Genomic DNA, 26845 nt, shown 5'->3' on the forward strand with positions numbered 1-26845 from the left:
TTCTTTACAGCTCATCCAAGAGTGCTGATTGAGTCTTGTATAGCTATAGAGGCCTCTAGTGGCCAAAAGGAGAAATTGGAACAAAAATCTACAAATCCTGGAAGTTTAACACTACAGTATTCTGTTAATGATGGTAATCGGAACTGGAATTTTCATGGCTAAGCAACACAGTCATAAAGCATGATGTCTGTAAGCCACCTGGAATTGCCATGGGCAAATAGGCAGCAATATACATTTAATAAAAATATTTTTTTAAAAAATGACCACAGCACATAGTGACAGCAGTTCCAGCACTTCTGGCTGCTGTCATTAAGGGAATCCCCACTGTTGTTAAATGCAATAACATCAAGTGGGTAATTCTGAGCACCTGGATCGTGAAAATGGGACAAGGGAAACACTGCAAAGGGCCGGCTATAAGTTCTATAATTGTTCAGCACAATTATAAGTTCACTGAAGGAATAGCTATTTGAACAAGAATTATTTGTACTTCTCCCAGAAAAGATGGCAAATGCAGTACACAATTTGGTGTGCTTATTTAATCTGTATCTCTTTAAAAATAAGACTCAGGTGAAACTCAGATCATATTCTGGGTCACCGAACTACAGGCTAGGGAATAGTCTTCTCACCCTTAATATCCAGTCTAGCTGGCCAAACATCAATCCACTGCTAAGGCTTTTCTAAAGGTTCATCTTCATCTTGAGGGAATCTAAAGAGTAAATGGAATTTTCTGGCAGAGAAATGCAAATAGCATTTTGGCTTTGGCTGTTCAATACTACAGATCAGAGGTTGTGGAGTCAGTGTACTGGACCATTACATATCTTTAATGGGAGTTACAGGATATAAAATATGAGTTATAAAGAGATATGGTGGCACCTTTATATGATTAAGTTTTCTATAAATATAAAATAGGAGAGTCAGTTTGGTGTAACAGTTAAGGCACCAGAAACCAAGAGACTCTGAGCGGCGTTTCTCAAACTTGGCAAAATTAAGATGTGTGGACTTCAACTCCCAGAATCCTTCAGCCAGTTAAAGGAATTGTCAGTTGAAATGCAGAAAACAACGGTGATAAAATTGCGCGCGGGTTCTTTAAGGGAAAGCACGTGACGGCCCGTCCCTCAAAAGCGGAAGATGATGGGGAGATCGGGGAATGGGTGAAGATACTTTCTCTCTCGTGTTTTTAAAAGGATAGCGCGATTGCTTTTCGTAAGGTTATTGTTGTTGTCGGGAGCATTCTATAAACGTCAGGACTTAGTAAAAATAAATTGGGTAGATTAAAACTGCTTACAATTTGGAAGATCTTGCCGCGAAGGGTAAGTAGTTGGAAAAACAATCCAAATAAATCCAAACAAAATGGGCGGGAATAGAAACGTTAGATCCCAAAACCTTTTCTTTGCATGGATGTATAGCTTGTCCTAAAAGTAAAAATCTAAAAGTAGACAAAAGGAAGCATGGCGTAGCTTGCTAATGATTTTTTTTTTGTAACTTAGTTTAACAATGTTTGATGTTAAAAAAAAAAGTTGAGATTTTTACTCCCACCTTTTAAGCAGAAAAAGAGACACTTCTTATAAAGTGTAATTCCTAGTGTAATTAAAGCTAAAGATCTTAGGAAATGTGCACATATCTTTAGGATAAACAAAATTTTACATTCTTTTCAAAGTTAAACTGTTCTACTGGTGCACGTGGAGCAAAACCCCCACACAATTGCGCCTTAGCCTTTCAAGCTCGCACGTTGCCAGCAGCAAGAGTATCTGGGGGCCCTTATTTAGTAGATTATTACATCAGTGATGCTTACACGTGTATGCTGGGACAATAAGACAAACTAAATACACTGAGGTTTATTTGCCTGAACTCTAAATGTCAAAAATCACAAAATTTATATTCTTAAACTACGTGCATTTTCAGTTCCTTTATTTGTTCTGTATATCTCCGGAACTGTTCTTTGTATTTGGGGGTGAGTGAAGAAGAATTGGCAGATACTTTTATTGTATCACAATGAAAATAATATTTTTAATAAAATGACTTTCACTGTTGGGCCAAAGCAAATTCTTCATTGTTGTGCAAGTTCTCTGACTGACTTTTCCAGATATGTTTATGAAATCTCTAGGGCTAAAGAATGTTACTGCCTCTTGTGTAATTAATAAGTGGCCCACGAAGGAGGTCTGAGAAAATAAAGCAGTTCCAAGTACTGCATTTATTGGTTATAACCTCCAAAATCAAATTGTGCAAAAGCAAGTCACATTCCTTTAACTTACTAGATATAGGAATATCGTTGCTACTTGCACATATTTTTCTCAAATGTCATGACAGCTTAAAGTAGCTTTTCTAGTATTAATAGCATTTTGTAAATCATGTTTGATCTTGAAACAATATAAAATTTTGGATGATTTGTAACTATAGCACAATGGGTTGCATACCTGAATTTAGATGTAATATGGTAAATATTAATTCAAACCTGTTTTTCTTCCAATAGGATGATCAAAAAACAGAAAAGCAGAGATCTTGCTACAGTAGGATATAAACATCAAACAAGATATTGTACTTAAGATTTCCTTTCAACATGCCCTTTATAGAGCAGTTTTAAATATGTATCTAAGTCTACTGTAGAATCACCTATATTGTTACATTTGTTATATAAATTTTCATATTGTAGTTGATGAACTTCCATACATATATTTAACATTTTCACTTATTGCATTGAAAAATGTAGTATTGTGGCAATACTTTCAAAGAATTTAGGGCCTCTGTTATGTACTTCTAAAGCAAAATCAAACATTTGGTTTCATATTCAAACTCAGCATATTCAAGTACCTTTCAACTTTCCACACTTATGTGAACCTATTTAAACATTCTTCAATAAAAATATATTATCAAATATATGCTGCCTTGGTCCTAATTCCATTAATACGTAAACGCATGCTGCCTTGCTTTGAGAATTGTCTTGTTTTTGTGTGAAAAGGTTCAGTTTCATTTCTAAATTATAATTTAAACTATCATGACTATCATTTTGTTCTTAGGCAGAACAAAGCAATTGAAAAAAAATGTATAAAACATGTCTGTTGCTGAAACATTACTGTTTGAGGATGACAGAACTATGTGGATGCTTGATATTAACATTATGTTACAATTATTTCAATACAATTTATTATTATTTGCTGTCTGAGCTAAGGAAGTAGACATGATTGAGCTGTAATAGGTGCCATTTAAAGAACTGAAGGCATTTTTGATTACTTAAGAATGAACATGCCACCTCAAACCCAGTAATTTAATCTGAAAGATTAAATAGTTTTAAAATTAAATCAGTTTCACCTCTAGAAATTTAAATAGTGATATTTAGATGAAATGTGGGCTGAATGATCTTTGATGTAAAAATTCAAACATCTTAAAAAAAAACAAAAATAAAACCAAGTATTGGTCTATTAGCCATTGTTCAGATTAATTACCCACAATGCAATTATTCTATATAATTACAAAACTTATACAAATTTCGTGTCATGACCTGGATGACTGAGAATCTCCATAGACACAAATTCACAGCGCATCTTTTGAAAGCATGTTTATTAACATTTCAATAAATAAATGTTCAGTCTCTACTTTGAAGAAAAATGGAGAAAAAAATAGAATCCAGCCTAAATTCCATTGCCAGCAACGGACAAAGATTAATAAATAGTGCTTGTCTTTTACAAATCTTAAGGTGTATGGCAGTACAGACTGAAGATAAGAAGGCTAATAGGGCTAAAACTTCAAGACTAGTTTATGGTACCAAAGTCCTAGACTGTGCCACTTCTAAATCTATGATTGCTTTTCCTACCTCAGAATTCCCTGCATATTGAAAAAGCTAAACTGGAGTAGAAACAGCCTTCCCTGTCATTAAAAACAATCACTGATTCCAGGAAGATTCTGAATTTTATAATAGTTCAGCCCCTGAATTATGTAATTCTGAATGCTGAAAAGTACAAATCAGACTATTATAATTTTCTAAACATGCTACCTGAATAGAATATGAGAAGCTTAATGTACAACCCTTAGAATTCTTCACAGAAGAAAATAAGACCTTGTATATGGCATTATGTATATTATTTTCTCACCAAAAATAGTGATATTGCATTTAGAACAGAATTGTTGTCTAATTTTAGAAAATCTATTGATTTCATTTTATGAAAGTGAGATGTATCAGTATTGCTTTACTTTTGGCTCTTGTTTCTTACTTTGTTGCATCAGGCCAAAGACTCCTTTGAGATCCATGAGGAATCAAAAAAGTGACAAATTATTTCAACAAAGTGGTAGAATTAAAAAAAATCCTCAATTACCCTCATACTTGCTTCCAAATCTCTTCAAAAAGAACTGGACCGTTTCAGGCCATACACATCTTATGATTACAATTGGTGTTAGAGAAGCAAATCAACATGTACAATGACAGTACTTTACAATTAAGTGAGTGCATATAGCAGTTAATATACAACCAATACATTTCCACCTTTAAAGGAAAAAAAAACCATAATTACATAAAGAAGCTAACAAATTATGAATTTAAATCTGCTGCTCTTCTAATTTGGGTTAGATTCTTCGGTGCATTTTTGCAGAGTTTTAGAATCCTGAAATGTTTCTGCAAATCTTTCTCTTGCTTTTTCCCAGTTCCTTTTGTTTTTGGTACTGATGATCTCAATCTCTTCAGAAGAAATAGGCATACTTGCACCTAAGCCTGCATGCTTTCTGTGTAACTGAAGTTTGATCTGTTAAACATTGAATTTTTATAAATTAAATTCAATAAATATACATTCCATAATTATAATTATTTTTTTAGATATAGAAAAACACTGTTGTGTGCAGAACCTGGAAATAATGTTCTTATTACTTTGCTTAAATATTAAGGTATTGTTGGTGTGTATTTATGCTTTGCATATACAAGACCATCCATCTTGAGGCACTAAGACACCCAAAATGGCCAATGGGAAAATATAATAACATATAGAAATATATGGCCTGATATACTTTGTTCTTCTGGCCACATTCTGAAAATATATTCAGGCTAGAGAGAGAGGGAGAAGATGGGGAAATCACACTGCATAGAAGATTTTATCAAGTATATTACAAGATCAGATATTAATTGAAAGATTTCCAGTATATTCAAATGTTTTAAACACTAATTTGTTTTAACAAAACAAGTAAATATGCCATGTCAAATTTCAATGTATGTTTCAATCAAGTGGACTACTAGTTCATTTAATCTTATCATACATGAAAAACGTCATTTTTCTTAGACAACTTAATTAAGCCTAATGTGAGTTTAGCAGCCAGCATTCAGACACTGAGGTTTAATTCCCAGTTTCCCTAATAAACGATCAGATCTGAAAAACTGAACTTATCACCTCTGACAAAAGCTCTTACAGTTTGAAAGATTTTTTCCAAATTTAATCATCCTTGTGTCTTACTGCTGTTTCAGACCAGGTTTCTTAATTTCTTAACCCTGTTACATATCATGTAAGCAAGACAGCCATGCGTATTATGCATGCATATCATGTTTCTTAGGCTTGTTAGTAAGCAGTAAAAATGAAAAGGCCACTTAGAAATTTGAATTTGTTTGCTTTATCAGTTCCAGTAAATGTATTACAGTGCAGAAACTATATCCTTGCAAATACAATTTCATGTGACATTTGTGTCTAGAATCCTTTGCTTTTAAAGCAAAACTGCATTTGGTCAAAAATGGCAGTTATTTGCAACTCCTTTTTGTAGGATTGTGCAAAACATTTGAAAGAGGTATTTTGCAAAGCAAACTATAATGTATAAAGTCAACTTTTCAAAGATTGAAACACCATCTATTTTAAAAGGTTCACGCAGATGCCTCTGCATGTAAACAAATGCACAGCTACTTTACTATAGCTGTTCCCAGGCTGTTGGGAGATAGCTGCACCAATCTTACAAAAAATGCAGTTTTTGTTTTAATTAGAATTAGAATTTTATTATTTGTATGCCGCCCTTCTCCGGGAGGACTCAGGGCAGCGAACAATTCAAGGGGGAAAAAGGGGAACATAAAAACAAAATACAAATAATAAAAGTAAACAACAGTCGCACAACCATACATGTCAAGAGGGGAGGGAACATCACCCCCAGGCCTGCCGGCAAAGCCAGGTTTTGACGGCTTTTCGGAAGGCCTGGAGAGAGGTGAGGGTCCGAATCCCTGCGGGGAGTTCATTCCAGAGGGCCGGAGCTGCCACAGAGAAGGCCCTCCCCCGGGTAATAGCCAGGTGGCATTGGCTGGTAGATGGCACCCGGAGGAGGCCAACCCTGTGAGATCTAATGGGTCTGTGGGAGGTAATTGGCAGCAGGCGGTCTCTCAAGTTAATGATTGAAGATATGCTCTGCTATTGTTCCTGAACAATGTAAAAGCATCTCATTGGAATGGTTTGCTCGTATATACTACATTGTCAGGATGGTCAGTTCCAAATCACAGATATTTTAATACTGAGTAGTAGTAGTAGGGATTGCGAAATGTTGCATGCATGGAACAAGCAATAGTTGTCCAAAGCACATTTGTTATGTTCAGGCAGAGGCTAGAATACGCATTCTGAGTCTGTGCCTGAAAATAACACATAACATTCTGAGCAGAGCTGTTCTGACATGGGGAACAGAGGAGAAAATGCAAAACCATCAATATTTGCACAGAGCAGCAATAAAGTGCATGTAATGGAGAATAAGGCGATGAAAAGATGGGATGAAGAGCAAGTGGGCAAGGTTGGGTATGCTGTGCACAGCAGCAGTGGGAGGGAAATAAGGGAACAAAAGACACTGGGCAAGTGAGGAGGGGCAGATGGGCTCTGGCAGGAGACTGGTAGCCACAGGTGAAGACAGGTGCTGGGAGATCATGAAGAGGGGTGGAGGGAAGCCAGGTATCTTGCACTTGAATTTACGTGTGGCAGCAGAAAGGAAATAAGCATGGATTAGAGTTATGGGCACAGGGAAAGGACAGGCAAGACATCATAGTCTACTTGCTCGTAAAACCTTTGAAGATTTTTCCCAGATGAAACCAGAAGTTAATTAAAATCTTTATTAGAGTTTCAGCCAGTCAGATAAATTATGACCCGCTCAGAATTGGCCATTCCTGTTCATTCTACAGCACAAGTATACTTAAAAATAAATTCTACTCGTTTTAACAGGGTTCTTTTTGATAAATAAAACAGAATTAAGAAGACATTATTTATATGGGATTGCTTGCTGAAAACAAAACTATACATACCGGATCTTTTATTCCACCACCCCTTTTTCCAAGTCCTTCTCCTTTCTTCCATCCCATCTTCTCCAATAGTTTGTGTCCTTTGTTATTCTCACTAATTTCCCTTCAAAAGTAAAACAGCAAATATGGAAAAGAGGAGTTGGAATAATAATTGTTTAAATTTTTATAATTGTTTAAATTTTCCAATAATGGAAGATACCAGGTTATATTTTAATACTTATTTTGAAAATATATTTATATATAAAATATATCTTCTTATGCAAGGGAATATCTCCGAGTTCCAGTGCTAACATACAATTATGACCAAAACACCTCACCAGCAATCTACATCCAGATGAGCAGAGATTAACACCAAGATTAACATTGATCAAGAACCAATACCCCAGTCAAGGAACTGCTAAACAAGTTAACAGTAAATAGCCCAACCAAATAATCACCAAGACCGCTCCCACCAACACTGACAGGGCAAGCCACTAGAATATACAATGAGAGCAAATCCCATTCCTTACAGCATTGATGATGTTACCTAATTTGGGTAATAAAAGCAAAGAAACAACAAAGCTCAGAGAGCACCAAGAACACTTCATGCAACTATAATATTTTACAGTGCCTATTATTCTGATCATATTATACCAATCCTGACTTCCAATTAATGCAGATGTCAAATCCTTATCAGAACAATTTAAAGTGCTTGTCTCTACCATACTTTTAATGTATTTTAATCTTTGCTGTGACTACAACATTGGTTGTTTTGACTTATTTTAAGTCATTATTTGTAATGTTTGAAATTATTTTAGATTTTTTTAGAAATTTGAATCTTGCAATATTGTGTATTAGTGCAACACCTTCTAATTATGTAAAATAAAAGAAACCAACCAACTTACACATGTATGGAGGCTGGAGCATCATCTCTATAAAAGTTCCCTTCACTTCCAACTGTTTCACGGCGCTTTCCTGCTCTGTCTTTGTAATTCGGATTTTTTACAACTTTATCAACTTCATATTCTGTATTCTTTTAAAAACAAAAACATATCTCATAAATTAAGGGTACTTTTAAAACCTTAGTTACATATATTGCGACAGGAAATTGTGATAAAAATAATGGGCATGAAAGACCTTAAAAAAACAGACTGAATTATTTATATTCTTTTAATTTAGAAAGAAATGACTAGGAGGGGTAGAAAATGGCACAGACTCATAAAGTATGCATAATAGAGGAAACAGAAACATGTTTTTCTTATTTGAGATTCAAATTGGAGTACAGGTAGTCCTTGACTTACAATCACAATAGAGCCCAAATTTTTTTGTTGCTAAAAAGTTAAGTGAATTGTGCTCCATTTTACAATCTTTTTTTGCCCCAGTTCTTAAACAAATCACTGCAGCTGTTTAATAGAATCATGTGGTCATTAAGTAGATCTGGAGTCCCCCATTGACTTTGCTTGTCAGAAGCCAGCTGGGAAGGTTAGAAATGGTGATCACATGACCCTGGAACCAGTGGTAGGTTTCCAATTTTTTTTTTACTATTGGTTTTCTTGTGTACGCTCATGCGCGACGCTTTTGCGCATGTGCAGAAGCGTCCGGGCAGATGGGTGGAGCCTCCAGTTGCCACCACTATCAATTCGCCTGATCCAGGCCAAACCAGAAGAAACTCACCTCTGCCTGGAACAGTGCAACAGTCATAAATACATGCCAATTGACAAGCATCCAAATTCTGATCATGTGACTATGTTGTTATAGTCATGTGTGAAAACCAGCCATGTCACTTTTTTAGTGCTGTTTTCTACTTCCATCACTAAATGCATTGTTATTAAATCAAGAACAACCTGTACATCCAAATAATTTTTTAAAAACCCACTTATTTGTGAGTTTTTGAGGAGGAGCTAATTACCTACAATAGGAAGCTAGGTGTTGGATTAGAAGGGTCTTTTGATTTTATCCAGTAGGTCTGCTTTAACATTCATAAGTTACTATAAAAATGAACTCCTTTAAAAGGCAATATTATGTTTATGATGGTGATGTGGACACTGTCAGAGCCTTTGCTTGTGGTCTAACCAGGCAAAAAACACTTCTATAAATTAGTTTAAATGCTCACATAATTCATAAATGGGGTATAATTCATGTATTTATACCCTGCATTTTCTTTGGAAATGCAGGACAGTATATCCCCATGACACATAAAATATCTTGGGTGAGAGAGAATGACTAATTCAAAATTACTAAATGAGTTTCATGATTGAATAAGGACTTGAGCTGATGTCTCCACAGTTTCAATCCAATATGGTATCCTGATTCTTATTTGTAGTACATCTCATTCTATATTACAGACCTTGATAACTATCATAACTGAGGCATATCGGAATAGTCCAAATGTTTAAAATAAGTTCCAAAATGCATTATCAATTAAGAATACATTTAAAAATAAATCTACCTGTAAGCCATATTTTACACGTATTTGTTTTAATTCTTTTCTTCTAACTAATTCCTTTTCCTCTTTTGTCAATGAAGGAACAACTGAAATACAAAGAATTTCATCAAATAACAAAACCAGTAACTTACTGCATGTAGACAGGAATCAAATTAACCATGTTAGGCTTACACCTATACAAATGTATTGATCTACCTCATAGTATCTTCAAGACTAACTAATATTAGTGCATCATCATTGTCAAGCAGGAGCTCACTTCCTCAGATGTTTAGAATGGGCATGATTTTAATTGTAGAGACAGAGAGGAAAAGGTTGAGTACCTTATCAATTAGCAAATGGAAAAAGATAAGAACATTTGTTATTTGCTAAACACACTCAATGTATTTAAAGTCCTATAAGAACAAACTATTCTATGCATCCAGTGAACTATTGCTCACAAAGGCTTAAATCCTAATGAAATTAGCTAGCTTTAAAACCCCTTCCAAATTCAACTATCTTCCCCTTCCATTATAAAACCTATGAAGGAGCTTAAGTTATTTATTATTTGAGTTAATTTATTTCTGTCGATGAAAGACTAAGCTTTATGTTCAATTGCTTTGCGACGAGCAGGATACAAGTGTATATTATTTTAATAGTCAGGTGGCTAACTACACCTTAGGACAACATGTGTCTATCTACCACTATACTTTTTAGCTTCTAACACTTGATACTTTTAGCTTCACTTATAACTGAAGGTGGTAAGAAAGGACTAATAAGCTCACTTTAGAGAACATTGATTATCTAAATTCAGCTTCTTGTCCTTATACTACTGTGTAGTAACTACTTTCTTGGGTAGACAGGTGGATGAACTCCTATACACTTTTTTGCAGTTCCCAGAACAGAAATCATGGTATCAAAATTCAGCAGCAAACTGATAGAAAAAAACATTATTTTTAGCCAATTTTCATTTTCAAACAAAATATAAAATATGTCTGAGAATAGGACTAATATTAAGAAACCACCTCTCATTTGGAAAAAACACAAATGTAAAATTCCAAAATCTAACCCATGCACAAATGTAGCCCTTTGCCCCCCAATGTAGAAATATTGTTTTGAGCTATCTGTAAAGTTTATCTTGGTGAATCTTATGCTAAACTGAGCAGTGAGAATGGTGACCCCAACTAGAAAGGAGGCAAAGAACTGTATTTTCCTCTAATATATCTAGATCAAATATAGCATAAGAGCTGTCAATTGACTAAAAAATAAATAAATATATGCCTATATTCAGCATCCTGAATTGAGAGACAATTTGAGACTGTCACTTAAAACAAAGATGAAAAAAGTTAAGTTTGAAAACGTTTCAGTTCTTGAATTCAGGCTGCTTAATATGGCTAAGACCATTAGCTTACACCAGTGATGGCGAACCTTTTCGGCACCAAGAGCCCAAACCAGAACATAAGTGCATGTGCGAATGCCGGAGTGCCAGAAACCTGAAGACCAGCTGGGCAGTGCACGCATGCTTGTTTTTTGGCTGTTTTTCGGGCTGTTTTCAGGCCATTTTCAGACACTGAAGACCCGACGGTTGGCACACATGAAGAGCAGCTGGCGACGGTGCACATGCCCAGAGAGAGGTCTCTGCGTGCCAGCTCTGGCACGTGTGTCATAGGTTCGTTATCATGGGCTTACACCATTAGACTAACACCATTAGGTTGAATATTTTGTGCATTAAAAACATAAAAAGCTTCAGTACTAAAAATATTTATTTTTAACATATTAAGGCAATTTTCAGCAAATCTCAGTAACTGCTAAAATCAGCATTTTCAGTAGTCTAAAAAGTACTGGTATATGACATCTTATAAATCTAATTTATTAAATAAACTCATTTTCTTCTTTATCTTAAGACTCTAACCATGCAAGCTTAATGACTTGAATTTTCTATTATTCTCTATCTTATCTGAGTTTTATAATATATTGCCTCATAAAAAGCTCTTGAATGTTTCCTATCTTTGGAAGATCCACATATCTATGTCTAAGAGTTTTTCAGGTTGACTTACTTAACTATACAATATTATTTTCAATATAATGTTTTGTTTTAACTTTTCCTTAGAAGTTAACCATATTTCATTACTTACTAGAACATTCATTTTTCTTATCAAGGCGAAGATGGGCTCTGACTTGCCCTGGTTCACATCCATCGCAGGTTTCACTACCAGGGTGAATATGAAAAGATAGTACAGTTTCTCCAATCTTCACTTCATCGCCGTGTTCCAGAACATGGGGGTCACTTTTTGTTTTAGGCTGTAAATAAATGAACACGAGATCTGGGAAGCAGAAAATTAACAAGAGAACCTGGGACCATTACTTCAGAGAGAAAGGTATAGGGAGGATTGTATGTGACACAGCAAAACATGCATTTAGCAGTGTCACAGCTGAGCAGAAAGGATAGAGAAGTGGCCATTTGAAGTGCTGGGGAAAGGCAGGGGTCAACAACATCAGCCAGAAGAATGTTTCTTTGTTATACTCACCTGAAGAATTTGGTTTCCATTAACCACAGTGCCATTCTGACTGCCTTGATCCACAAGAACATAACTTTGCAATTCATGATCAAAGTATACTTCTACGTGGAACTAACAGAAAAATATTTTGATAGCAAGTACATAAATATTGTAAAACATTTAAAATGTAATAAATCCATTTTTTTCTGCTGTAATCATCTTTCCAATTACATAAACATGCTTAAAGAATTAATTACCTTGCTGACAGAGGCCTCTGGAATCTGCAGGGTATGTTCCATCCCTTTCTCTCTGTTAAAAAGAAGTAATTGTTAAAGTCTGGGGATACATGGCACATATATTCACTGAGAAGCAAGACTAGCCTCAGCAGTCCATGGCAGACTCGACTTCATTGGCAGAATCCCTCATTAGTGATTATGTCAGCATTCCTTTAATTGCCAGCTGGAAACCTTTGGGTTACCAGAGACACACTTTAAAAAAAATTAACTTTTGAGATCTGTAAGTACACTAGACATATAACTCTGAATTTTGAGGCTAATTTTTTTTTTTAGTAAAATAGCACTTTTCATATTAGAAAAGTTGAATGATCTTTTACTGTTTTTTTATTTGGTTAAATAATGAATGGTATACCCTGGTTCCATTAAAATGGGCTTAGAGAAGGTCCTCTAAATTTTGCCCATGTCCAGGTACAAATTTATTCTTTTTTTCTTCTTCACTTCACTGTGGAACATTTGAATCTAGTTATTTTCATAAATTTCTACAAAACCCTACTGTAAATCTGAATTAAACAGTAATTTCATCCAGCACTGTCAGAAATGCCCATCAGTTACTGCCAATATTGTCCAGAGACATCAGTTAAGTCCATCAGTGGACTTAGAAGGGATTATTATTAGAAAGGAGCAAGATTCAGATAGTCACTTACTTGTGCATGCATGCGAGCGCACACACACACAAAATGCTGATTTTCTCATATCCAGCAGACCAGATTCAAGAGTCCACCAAAATGCCTTATAATGAGATAATAAACCAAGAGAAAAAGTGGAATTTACAAACAAGAAAAAAAAATTCCAACCCCAATGGATTCAAATGCCTTTTATGCAAGGATAGGAGTCTCTACCTAAGCAGCAGTAAGGAAACTAAAAAAGAACACATGTGGTCGTAACTTTAGGACACTTTTATCTGTGTCTCCTCAGTGCACTTCCTATATATACAGTTACATATACATGCATCTGTTTTTGTGTATTTTAATGAAAAAATCTAATTGAGTTGTTTTAAAATAGTAAATCAGTACATTCATTATAATCAATACTTATATAAGAAATCAGGTTCACTCAAAATGAAGCCTTGATTATGAAGATGATCATTAAAAATATTACAAATATGAATAAACAGGATGGAATTAAGACAGAAATCTAGACATCTCATTAACAATTGTGCGGTACCTTCCAATTGTGGCAGGTTTCACAGCTGTGATGATATACAGAGACCCCATCTGCAGTACTGGTGACCTAATTACGATCACTCTGATACAAGGTGGCCAGATCTTGTCTTCATCTAAATAAATAAATCAGTATCAGGATAAGAAACTTTTCTCTGCATCCCCAAAAGAGAATTAGAAACCATATTTGATTTTCAGCCAATGTATAGATATATATGTGGAAGCAATATATAAAATTCACAAAAACTATGTAAAACTTAAAATATGAATAATGCAGCCATATCTACAAGAGAAAAATTGGCAAACTTGTTTTCCCAAGGTGTAGCCATTAAAGACCAATGCTAATCATTGTAACTCTAGAGAGATACTTCTTGGTATTGCATATATAGGAAAAGAATATAGCATTAATACAGCTAAAATAATCTTAGAGTAACCAAATGAACAGAGAGAACATGTCCCCACTTCAATGTGCTAATCCTAAACTGATGTAGTAATAACTTTGTCAGATTAAGTGAAAGCAGCAATGAAGAGAGCTGCTGTATTCTGTTATTTGAGAGGAAAAATCTCTTATGGGAAATGCATTTGTAGGTATTACATATCTTGTTAATTTGAAGAGTGGGGGGAGGAGAAGAGAATGAGATAATACCATTACATTCATGTGGATTTCTCTTAAGCATCTTTCATTGGCCACTGAATGAATAGAACAGAATTCCTAATTATGTAGACATTTGCTTCTTATTTAGTTGATATTTAATGGCAGTAATTGAAAGATGGATCCTAAGAGTTCTATATTTTAGAAATCAACAAACGCTGAAAAGCTGTATAGGTAATCTTCACCTTACAACAATTCATTTAGTGACCGTTCAGTTACCATGGCACTAAAAAAGTGATTAATGACTGTTTTTCACACTTACAACCATTGCAGTATTTTTATGGTCATTTGATCAAAATTCAGATGCTTGGCAACTGACAGGTGCAGTGTCCTGGGATCATATGATCACCTTTTGCGACATTCTGACAAGCAGAATAATGGGGAAGCCAAATTCATTTAACAACCATGTTACTAACTTAACAATTTCAGTGATACATTTAACAACTGTGGCAATAAAGGCCATATAATGGGCCAAATTCACAAGTTTCTCACAACAGAAATTTTGGGCTCAATTGTGATCGTAAATCGAGGACTACATCGATTGTCTATTTTCCTGGAGCAGTCTGGAACAAAACAGAAGTGATACTTACTTTTTCTCAGCAGCAGACTAAATGTTATTGAACTTTCTGTGAACTTTAAGTACTTTTTAAAGAGTATTACCATCTTAATAACTAATTTATATCAATAAGCATCTTATGCCCACTTGTAAAAATAGTTTTTCTGAACATGTGTTTTCAAGTCCATGTTTACTTTTTTCTATCAATATCCATATAAAGAACTATGTGCACAATAAGTTTTTACTTGATATATTTTTCTAATTATGGATCATACTTAACTGCAATATTTATAAGCAGGACATTGGGATATTTTATGTACTTCACTGAAGAACTTGATTTTGACAGTTTTGCATTCAAATGTGTATAATTCAATTTTCTAACAATTATTTTTTATCGTTTCCAATCTGCAAATATTATTCCTAAATATCCTTCATAAAAAGATCCTTCAAAAAAACCTTTAATTTTACCTTCACTATCCACATCTTCTGAATTTACAGTTTCTTCACTTGTCGCTTCATTTTCACTGCTATATTCCTCCTGTTCAGTGTCTGTGATTTCACCTTCTTCTGGCTCACTTTCTGTATCTGTTCTACTGTCTTCTATACTAGCAGTAAACTCTGCGTTTATACTACTTCCGTTGGCAGTAACAGATTCCTTAGTCTTTTGACTATTTCTTGTATCAAGGTCCACTTTAGCCTTTTTCACATCTGGAAATTCTTCCTCTCCTGGAGAACCTGGTTCATTAGGGGCAAAAAGGCAATTCAGACTGCTAGATGACTTTTGTTCTTCTGTGTTCAGATTCTGAAGATTTATAGAAAAAGGAATGTAGTTAAGTTTTAAAATTTGTGTGTGTGTACAGATACACAGAGAGTATATAGCAGGATAATGAGAATTCACTTTGATCACTTTAACAAGTATGGCAAAATATAATGGCTGCATTCCCTTACTACTCCCAACATTTTTTTTCTTTTTTAAACAAATTGTGCCTTGCACTGGATGTCACTTTCCTACTAGCCTTTTGTCCCCAAAGCATTTCCTATATTTTCATTTAGTTCAGTATCTGTTAGAATAAACAGCTGGCCAACTAAGCATCATTTCCAAATTCTGTCCGTAAACCCAGGAAAAAATAATTATAGTTTGTCTTCATCTCAACAATAACATAATTTCTCTTCTTTGGAATAAACATATAGCTCCAACTGACAAAAGAGAAGGACAAGACCACTTGTTTCTTTTACAGAAGTGAGTCTATTATATTCTGGATAGAATTATCAGGGTAGTTTTTTATGGGAGAAAGACTGTTAACCATTGTTTTGTTAATTCATTGTTACTTTTCTGGTTATCTACCCATATACTACTAAAACTCCTATTCCCATAATCTTTAACTGGATAACATGCTGCATTTTGTCAACAGTTTTCAACCAAGATGGTGTATCTTATAAAATGCATCCAAAAGCCAAAACCTATAATTCCCAAAGGAAAGAAATTGTGCCTGTTTTAGTGCTGCTGCTAATTTATTTTATATTCACTTTTAAGGATACAAATTCTTTCAATGAGCCCATAAGCAATTTAAGTTCCTTGTTTTATCTACCACTCATTTTATTTATTGTTAAGGCCAAAATATTACTTACCTCAAAGCAGGAGAAGCGACTTCATGCATTATTTAGGACAAAGTGTAACATATATAGAGCCCATAATTTTTTTTTTAAATTATCTGTAGGAACAGATAATTTATGATGACTTACACCTTAAATGACCTGCCTTAATCTATCTAAAGGCAAAAAACCAAATAAATCAAATTTCCTTCCAATAATCAGTATAAAATTTTTAAAATCATCAAAATAATTTTATTGGGAAGTACGGCTTATTGGGGGTCATAGTCCAACTCAGTATTCCGAAAGGAAACATCTTTGTCCGTTCCAATTGGACTTGAGATAATCAGGAAAAAAGCTACAAATTACACTTCACTGAATTATTGTGACATCAAATATACAATAACTGCTGCCATAATTGATCTGCATTTCAAATTATAATCACCATATTTTCCTGAAGGAAAGAACTAAAAATCATTTACTAAGTAAATACCTTGTGCTCATTTGTCCTAGAGCATTCTGCATCTTTTCGTTTCTTTTTGCTTTTTCTGTCTCTGCTGCTCTGAAGAGTTTCAGTTCCATAAGACTGTAGATCCACTCGAGAGTGGAACTGGTATCGGCCACTTTCAACATCACAGTAATAATAAATTCCAGTGGTTGGATCATAATACAGCTGATTTTCCTTTAATAAAGTTAAATATGCACCATATCTTTACATCTGGTATTTTATACATATTACTATGTAGTTTGACAGATAAATACTATAACACTTGACAATATATTTTGTAAAAACACTTTGCAAGAGATATTATCCATAAAAGCATTTGATTTTAAAAATGATGTCATTTGATTCAAACAATTGTTCTGCTTCCCCTCACTGTATATCTCATCCCAACTCTTTTTGGACAATTGTGAACACTCTGGAACAAGTTCTGCAACAATGTATACACTGTGTGTGGTAGAGAGGGAGGCATAAAATAAGTCTTGGTATATCTGCAAAAACCCATCTATGTAATGTAGTCCTTGGCTAAACTTTTAATTCCAGCAGTGCAAATAAAGTAATGGTAACATTCTACTTTTGTTTGTAACAGATATCACTCGTGCCTTTTTGTCTTCTACTGTATGAATTACTGTAATTCACCTTACATAAGACTGTTATTTAAGACCATATGTAAACAATTACTGTACATCATATAGTGATTTCACTATATCAAAAGTTTTCACAACAGAATTCAAAGTACCGTATTTTCACGACTATAAGCCGCACTGAAAATCCTAAAATTTTATCAAAAACCGGCAGTGCGGCTTATAACCCGGTGCGCTTTATGTGTGAAAAAAGATCGAAAATCTCTCCCTCCCGACGCTCAAACTTGAAGCTCGCAAGCATGCACACGTCCCTCGGGTCTCTCCCTTCAACCTCGCTACTTTCTGAGTCGGAGCAGAGAGCCACCCAGCTCCCAGCCCCTATAGACTGGGCTGTTCCGTCACCCCCGCCGCCGCAAGAAGGGACGGCAGACCAGCGCAGCCCTTCAGGATTTGCCGGCGCCGAGCACCCCATCCGCCCCGGCAGTCGCCCTGCCTAACTCCGCTCCGCGCCCCAGCCGGCTCTGCGCTGCCGGTCAAGGGTGCGCGGGTGGCCGGTGCGGCGCCGGTCTTCCCAGCACACCACGCCGGCCGGGCAAGAGCCGGGAGAGCAGCGGAGCCCGAAGCCTCCCACGCCAGAAATGTCCCGCTAGCCGACGCCTGCCACGTGCGCCCACCCGCCCGCCTCGGGGACCGCAACCCGGGCGCCCTGCCCGCCCCCATCCCCCCCGCCTGGCTCACCGATGCGGATGACATGGGGCATGCCGCAGCAGGTGTGCAGCCAGAGGACTCCGAGCAGGGCGGCGGCGGCGGCAGCGGAGGTGCAGGAGCGGGCCAGTGGCAGGCGCGGGGCATGGCAGTAGGTCAGCATCCTGGGCGGGCGGGCGGCGGGCAAGGCGCGGGAGGCGGAGAGGACAGAGCGACCTGACCGCGGCGCCCCAGGCCCCTGCTCTGGCGATCTCCCGGGGTGGCGTGGTTGCGCGGGGCCGCTCAGCGGAGGAAGGCGGCCGCCTGGCAGGAGAGGCTCGGCCGAAAGGTGCCGGGGCTGGAGCCGCAGAGCCAGGCATGCCTTCCGCCCGGGAAGTCCTGCCCCTTCATCCCCGAAGGCCGGCGCGCGGTGAGGGGGGCCGGCGTGGAGGCAAAAGTACTTTGCACATGCTCCACGGTCGCCGCGCTCTCCGTCCCAGCCTTCGCCGAAGCCGGCGGGCTGCCTCCGAAGAAGCCGCCGGAGCGTCCCAAGCCAGAAAATGCCCCAACTCGGGCAGATGGAGTTCCAGTTGCAACCTGCGCACGTGATTCGATGAGGAACCAAGGGGAGCCGGGTCTCTGAGCGCGGCTTATAACCCGGTGCGCTTTATATGTGAAAAAAGTTTAAAAAATTAACATTAACTGATACTGCGGCTTACAATCCGGTGCGGCTTATGGTCGTGAAAATACGGTACTAGTTTTCATAATTAAAGCCCTATGTAGCTCAAATATCTACAAAGCCATTTATCTCAGACAGATTCTGTCTGCCTAATCCAAGTGAATACCTGGATTGCCCCTTAAGGTAAGGATAGTTTCTACTATCATCGACTTTTGGAAGCTTGTAAAAAACTTGGGAAATTTTAGGTCTGAGACCTAACTGGTATGGAATTGCTGGCACCAAATGTGTAACTGTTAAGTATAATACCATCCTTCTTGCAGTTGCTTGTACTTTTGTTTACTTTGACTGTGTCAGTCAAAGAAAAAAATGTGAAGCAGTAAGGAAGAGACAAAGAAAAAGTAGATAGAAAAAATCTTTTTCTGATGCCTTTTTTCTTCATCCCTATTTTCTCTCCCCTTCTCCCCAACTATGTATATATTTTTTCTTTGAATGCATTTCTTATTATATACACTGGCTGTGTCAATATATAATGTGCATATCTTTCTACACTTCTTAGAATCCTTCAAGTTAAAAGTGCCTAAGTAATCTTTATAAATAAAGCTTTACTATTAAAACAAGTCTGACTTTTATTGCCCTCTGTTCAATATTTTTGGATGAATTATTTTTTCAGTTAAATACATGTAGCACAATTCTGGATGCTATATTTTAGTTTCTGTATTTCCAGATTTTTGGTATAATTAATTCAATGAAAGTGCTTTATTTTGTCATTGTTAGGTTAGTTTTAAAATATACATTTAACAATGTTAAATTGATACTGTTACATTAAACTCCTTTTCTGATTGCATCACTGATCTCAGAATATGAATATTAAATGGGATCACCCTACTGTAATTCAATGCCCCTCTGCAATTCAACAATTAAAATTCAATGTAAAAAAAACTTTACCGAATTATAATAGAATCCAGTGCTATGGTCATAATATAATCCAGTATTTTCATCATATGTAAATCCTGTTTGTGTTACAGCAGCTTCTGCAGCAGCTCTCAGACTTTCTGCTAATGTGCCTTCTGTTAATGAAACATCTTTTGATTTCTAGGATTAAGAAATACAATATACCATGATAAATTATGTTATGTAGGAATTTTGCAAAGTTTATTTTGCAAACATTATTTTATAGTAACTTTATGAAGGATTCACCAAATCCCAAACTAAGTTTAGATTTCATTTTATTTGATAGATTTCATTCCATATGTTCATTCCAAAATATTATCTGCTAAATATATTAGCTTATAAGTGCAACCAATCCCACTTTTTATTATAAATTATTTGTGTGTGAATCTCAAACATAGTACAGCAATGTATAAATTGCATCTTATCTTTTTAAAAAGATAAATGTTCCATATAAAATATTTAAAAAAAATCATGCTAACAAAAGAATTGTACAAATTTTGTAGAAATAAGTACACTGTAAAAAAGAAGATATGTTTATTATACAGAATAAAGTATTTTTAAATTACTCCAAACTTTTCTTTTTGTAATTCTTAGACGACTACAGAATCATGCAAATAAAATTCAGTGGCACATTAGTTTTCTGCTAATTTCCAAAAGAATAGAAAATAGTGACTGTTGCTAAAATTAACTCCATCCATTTGTGAAATGCACTGATGCTATTGCTGTAGTTACTAAAAATAGAATTTTAAAAACTATTATTTCATCTCTTTACTGCAAAGCATTGCCCATGCAGATACAATCCTTCCACAATTAAAATAGACTATAACACTATTTTAAGATTATAGCAATAATGATCAATATGGAGGGAAGCTGCTAAAACGTAAAGAAGCACTTAGTGGCATGTGTTTCATCAATAATACACAGCTACTATACAATAACACCAGGTGGTATTCAGACGGTTCTTTCCAGTTGGGGCGAACTGGTAGCGGTGGCTCCGGGAGCTCTGTCCACCTGCCCTGACATAATGTGCAACCTTCTGCGCATGTGCAGAAGGTGGCACATGTGGGAGAAGCGAGCGTGCATTCGTGCTCACATTTGCAAACCGGTAGGGAAGATAAGTGAATCCCGCTGCTGGATAATACACAACTACAATTAAAAGAGTTTTAAGTTTATTTAGAGAAACATGTTTCTTTTTTCATGCATCATTCTATATAGATAATTCAAAATAATGCTACAAGCATCAATAGCCAGAATGATGACATATATAATTAATTTTTGTCCTGGTAGATTAATCTTAGTATCCATTTAGTACATTGTTGTTTATTAGTGAACTTCCAGCATCTCTAAATATACATTAATTTAAAAGAAGTTAGAAAAATGAAATGAACAATGAAATATGCCGCAAACAATTTTTGAATGAAAATATAAATTTGACAAATAAGCAAGCTTACCTGCGCATTATTTATTATGTTTTCCTGTTCCTCAAGCTCATCTTGCTGTCTGTCTTTAACATCAAAATGATTGTCTAATTGTAAATGATCTGTACAATTTGAGTTCAATATTTCATTATCATGGTTTGGTTGCACTGGTGCAATGGATACTTCAGAACAGTTGTAATAATCATGAGGATAGTAATAATCTGTTAAAAATTAGAGTGAAGAATTAGACATCTGAAAGAATGAAGAATTTTACATCTGAGACAATATTCATTATATATATGTATGTATGTATGTGTGTGTGTGTGTATGTATGTATGTATGCATGTATTTAGTTTGTTTATTTATTTATTTATTTATTTATTTATCAGCTCAAATACAACATCCATCCATCCATCCATCCATCCATCCATCCATCCATCCATCCATCCATCCATCTATCTATCTATCCCATTTCCTAGTGTTCATGCATTAAAGTCCATCACAATTTAAATACCAAAGTAAGATTCTAAGAAGGGTAGCTTTTAGTTCTCAACTTTCGGCTGCATTATTTATCAGAAAATAATAGCATACAATAATATTTGTAAACCTTCTTGGAAGTTTTTTTTAGTTTCATTAAGATTAGATAGATGATAGATAGATAGATAGATAGATAGATAGATAGATAGATAGATAGATAGATGATAGATAGATAGATAGATAGATAGATAGATAGATAGATAGATAGATAGATAATCAGCTACCCCCAGAGATCCGGACCATATCCACTCTCATGGCCTTCAGGAAAGCTGTAAAAACCTGGCTGTTCCGGCAGGCCTGGGGCTGTTGACCTCCTTGTTGAGGTCCAGCCCAGATTAGAATGAATGTATGTGGTGTTGTGATTTTAAACTGTCTTTTTTCTCTCTTTTTTTGTAAGCCGCCCGGAGTCCTTCGGGGTTGGGCAGCATATAAATTTTGAAAATAAATAAATAAATAAATAAATAAATAAATAAAGATAGATAGATAGATAGATAGATAGATAGATAGATAGAGGCAGGCAGACAAGCAGGTAGGTAGATATAAATACACACACACAAACAATACACAAACACACACACATCGTATAAATAGCATCAAAGCATGCAAAAAATATGAAGACTGTTGTTAATCCGGCTATGCTTGGACTCTATAATATTGAGACTATTGGCCCTTCTAGAGTAATTCAAAGATACGTAAGAAAACTATACAGACATCCCAATCATTATGAATACTTAAAAGCATATTTTTCTCAGTGGATTTGCCTTGGGAAATAGCCTTAACCAAAACATCAATTTTGATAGTAACTGATTTGATAGCTTCTCTAGGTAGATAGAAGCTAGGGATAAGCAAATAGGAATGTTAGATTTGTTACATATTTATTTTTTTAGTTTTAAAAGTATATTATCATAATGAATCTTTACTGTTGGAAAAAAATATTAAACCCCAAGATAAAACAGGGATTAATAATACATTTATATAACCAAATAAATACTTGAAAAAAGCAGGGTTGATTTTGATTGGCTCAAATTGTATCATATCGTTACTTGATTGAACTTTTGTCATTATAGCTCATCGTGATATGAACTGTAATTTTAAACACTGCTACATTAAACTTGCTTCTCCCTTCTCTTCCCTTCCCCGCCATCCATTTTTTCTTTTCAAATAATGTATTTGTCTATATGGGAAGTAATTATTTAAATATTACTATTTTTAAGTTGCACTGGAAGCTTTTGTCTAAATAATTTTGTAACAAGGTTTTAATAATAAATTAAATTACAATGCAATTTCAAGCATTTTGCATTGGTTAGGACAAAGTCCTTTATCAGCAAGACAAACACAACAGGCATGCATCAAATAGCCACAAGATTATTTTGAATCTAATAAAGGAGAACATTTGTAGTTCAGGGTCAAAATAAGAGGTCCTTGCTGCTCTCTGAGCTTGGTTGTTTTTTTGCAGATGTTTCATTACCCAAACTAGGTAATATCATCAGTGCTGGCAAACAATGTTAGAAAACAATCAAGCTCAGAGAGCAACAAGGATCCCTTATTTTGAATCTTCATAGGATTTCCATTATTTCCTATTACCTGCATATAACCATGCAGCAGAGTCTTCAGTTTGCACTTCTACAGAAGATGTTGTCTTCTCATTTCTTTCACCATTGCTGACTTTACCAAGTTTTTCAACCTACAAGATAAAACAAGCAGTTAAAAATTAAACCCACAACATAGATTAGTATGACTTATTCAACCAAAAAACATTATTTCAAATCCTCTTTTGTATAGAAAGGAAAAAAAGTGTTGGTGGACATGCATGTTAATTTGACTGTCAGACAAAATTTAATACTTTCAGATAACTACATTCTTTTGAATTACTAGCACTTCGAAATTGACCACTGAACAACCGAAATGGATTTTCCATGGTCTGCTTAATAGTAACAGGGTTGTCCTTCATCACTGGAAAAGTACATTTATGGTGCACAGTTCTAATGTTACTCGCAATATATGAAAGAGTTAGTTACATAGGTGGATTATGTATTGGAAATTATAGTCAAACATCATTGAAACTTTGTGTGTATATATAAGTTGTAGTATATATAATATTTTTATTGTTGGTTGCTTCTTTTTTGCTTTTGCTTTTTGTGTCTATTCCCTTAGTTAAAGGGAGGGGGAAATTAAAAAAAAACTGAGCCCAAAACAAAATCTTGTAAAATATGATCATGTCTGCCAGCCAAATCATCTTCTAGCATGCCATTAGCTGTATAGCTACTCTTCAACTTATAACTAACTACAATTGGAACTGAAATGTGCTTTGTTAAATAATGTGATAGTTAAGTGCCTGAATTTATCAACATTTTTGCCGCAGTCATTAAGTGATTCACTGCACTCATTAAGCAAATTCAGCTTCCCCCTATTGAATTTGCTTATCAAAAGTCCCCGGAAGGTCAATAAAGGTGATCACATGACCTACAACACCACAACTTTTGTAAATATAAAAGTGGATTGCCACATGCCTGACTTTTAATCACATGACAGGGATGCTGCAATAGTCATAAGTGCAAAGACCGGTTGTAAGTCATAATGTCAAATGGTCATTGAACAAGTCAAATGCTACCTGTAAATGGATTATGCAGCCTAATTGATCTTTTATCCATCACACTGACTTGCTTTTTTCTCTTTTTAATAGATTCTTATTATTCCATGGCTCTGAAAGACTACTGAGTGTCCTTAACCATCTTCTGAATCATTTGAGAGAACTTATGTCTAAGCATAACGAGAAGGACTCACTGGAGAAGAGCCTAATGCTGGGAAAGATTGCAGGCAAAAAGAAGGGGACGGCAGAGAATGAGGTGGCTGGATGGAGTCACCGAAAGCAATAGGCGTGAGCTTAAATAGACTCCAGAGGATGCTAGAGGACAGGAAGGCCTGAAGGAATTGTCCATGGGGTCGCGATGGGTCAAATACGACTTCGCAACTAACAAATTTCTAAGCCTACCTTCCTCTGGAATTCAAACTTGAGAGACTGCCTCCTGCCAATTACCTCCTCACGACCCATTAGATCGCATAGATTGGGCCTCCTCCGAGTTCCATCTGCCAGTCAGTGTCGACTGGCAACTACGCGGAGGAGAGCCTTTTCAGTAGCAGCTCCGACCCTTTGGAACGATCTCCCCGTGGAGATTCGTACCCTCACCACCCTCCAGACCTTCCGCACAGCCCTCAAGACCTGGCTATCCCGTCAGGCCTGGGGTTAAAGATTATATTCCATCCCCGCCCGAATGTTGAATGAATGTTGCTTTACTCTTTTAATTATGTATTGTCCTATATGTCTTTGTATGTTTCCCCTTCCTATATAAGTTGTAAGCTGCCCTGAGTCCCCTCAGGGAAAAGGGCGGCCTATAAATAAACTTAACCATAACCATAACCAAATATTAGGAATAGAGTCAAAACCGATGTGATGGCATTTTATCAGTTCAACAGGACAACTGCAAGCCAGAAATAAATATTGGGCGGCTGCCATGTTGAGAGAAGAATGGCAGATGCTAAACCAAGATCTAAGGAGGGAAATCTTAGGGAAAACTGGACCAAAAAGGTTCAAGTCAAACCCAACATCTTTCCCAGACTCTACTCCCTGTCAGGGAGACTTAAGTAGAGGTAGCTGAGGGTCAGGGTTGCCTCCTGTTTCTATCCAAGGCCCGGCAGAGAATCAAAAGAGAGTCCAGCGGACCTCCTCCCTTCAACAGAGGTGTCAAGCAACCGACTCTGCGGGTTCCCGGCTGCGCAGCCCCAGCAGAGCGGCCGCCTGTCCCCGAGAAGCCGGCAGGAGTGGAGAGGCGCAAGAACCGCGGGGCGTCCCCGAGAGCTCCCTTACCTGCCTCCGTAACTTGGCCGCGCAGGCCTGGGCTTGGAGGCGCCTCTTCTTTTCCCGCTCCAGTCGACCCCGGCAGGCGCTCAACTCCGCTTCCAGCGCAGCAACTTTCTCCCGCAGGGCAGCAGCCGGGGACTCGCCGGCTGCCTCGGCCATCCCGCTTCTCCCTGCCAGGAGGCGCGGCGGCAGCGGCGGCTGTTCAGCGATCAGCCGGGCAGGCTGAGGAGCAGCGACCTCGGCGCCTGTTCAGCAGCGCCGGCGCCGCTGCCTCCGCAACGTCCCTCGCGGCCATCGCAGCCGCGGAAGCCTCCCCTCCCCACCCCAACGCCACAGAAGAGTCGGCCGCTTCTCCTTTTTTTCTCCCCCTGCCCCTCGGTTCCTCGTTGGTCTTCTTCCTCCCTCAAGAAAACACAACAAAGTTCGTCGGGGATTATGGGCGGCCTCGTCGCTCTTCCTGAGAAGGGAGGAAGTGACGCCTTCAGCTGCGCCAAACGGGGATCGAACAGCTGTGTCCTCCTCTCCCGGCCGGGATTTGTCTGTCCCTCACCTGGGTTTTTTTGCATGCTGTCTTTGGCCTGTAATCCCAAAGGTGCTTCCCTCCCACCCCCCAAAAAAAGGCAACTGGACTTTCTGGATATTTTTCTTTGAAGACTTTCGCTTCTTATGCTTCTTTATATTTGCATTTTTTATATTTGTGACTAGCTCAAATATTTTAGAATTAATATTTGTACTGGCAAGTGTTTGTCTTCAGTAACCTATTATGCATGTGTTATTGATTACTTAACATTTGTTTAGGGACGAGGTGGCTCAGTAGCTAAGACGCTGAGCTCCCCTCCCAGCTTCTGCCAACCTATCAGTTCGAAAGCATGTAAACAATGGAAGTAGAAAAAATAGGAACCACCTTTGGCGGGAAGGTAACAGGGTTCCATGGGCTTTCGGCATTTAGTCATGCCAGCCACATGACCATGGAGACGTCTTCAGACAGCGCTGGCTCTTTGGTTTTGAAAGATGAGCACCGCCCCCTAGAGTCAGGAACAACTAGCACATATGTGCGAGGGGAACCTTCACCTTTAACATTTATTTGTAAGATCTACCATGAAGGGTAATACAGGTAGTCCTCAACTTGCCACCATAATTGAGCCCTAAATTTACATTGCTAAACAAGCCAATGAGCTTAATGACTCTCTAAAAGAATGCAAATGACTAGCTGTCTGCAAGGAATATAAATCCTTCCATTCCCCACCATC

General features: G+C 37.0%; 1 protein-coding gene, 1 long non-coding RNA gene and 1 other non-coding gene across 4 annotated transcripts; 2 read left to right on the plus strand and 1 right to left on the minus strand.

The window, feature by feature from the left end:
• Nucleotides 1-1135: 1135 nt before the first annotated feature.
• Nucleotides 1136-2874, plus strand: LOC148045327 (uncharacterized). Its single transcript, XR_015696563.1, has 2 exons — nt 1136-1310; nt 2471-2874. It is a non-coding gene; the product is annotated as an uncharacterized LOC148045327 (long non-coding RNA).
• On the plus strand, nt 2153-2289 carry LOC148045328 (small nucleolar RNA SNORA47). The gene has a single exon (XR_015696842.1). It is a non-coding gene; the product is annotated as a small nucleolar RNA SNORA47 (small nucleolar RNA).
• A 666-nt stretch (nt 2875-3540) lies between the features above and the next one.
• On the minus strand, nt 3541-26026 carry AGGF1 (angiogenic factor with G-patch and FHA domains 1). 2 transcript variants are annotated; one of them, XM_014053673.2, is made up of 14 exons: nt 25602-26024; nt 23321-23420; nt 21233-21420; nt 19776-19922; nt 16875-17063; nt 15260-15593; nt 13588-13699; nt 12385-12436; nt 12158-12259; nt 11765-11930; nt 9657-9739; nt 8113-8240; nt 7232-7331; nt 3541-4730 (listed from the first exon to the last, which is right to left on the minus strand). In XM_014053673.2, exons 1-14 carry the CDS (start codon nt 25752-25754, stop codon nt 4545-4547), a joined length of 2040 nt encoding a protein of 679 aa, XP_013909148.2. In that variant the 5' UTR covers nt 25755-26024; the 3' UTR covers nt 3541-4544. The 2 variants fall into 2 exon arrangements, with proteins under 2 accessions (XP_013909148.2, XP_087571744.1); XM_087715618.1 differs by lacking the exon at nt 12158-12259 and having other exon boundaries at nt 25602-26026.
• Between the last annotated feature and the right edge of the window lie 819 nt (nt 26027-26845).

This window comes from Thamnophis sirtalis, unplaced genomic scaffold, assembly GCF_051295495.1.
Source record: "Thamnophis sirtalis isolate CommonGarterSnake01/CBP01778 unplaced genomic scaffold, rThaSir2_p1.2 scaffold_5, whole genome shotgun sequence".
Classification (NCBI taxonomy): Eukaryota; Metazoa; Chordata; class Lepidosauria; order Squamata; family Natricidae; genus Thamnophis; species Thamnophis sirtalis.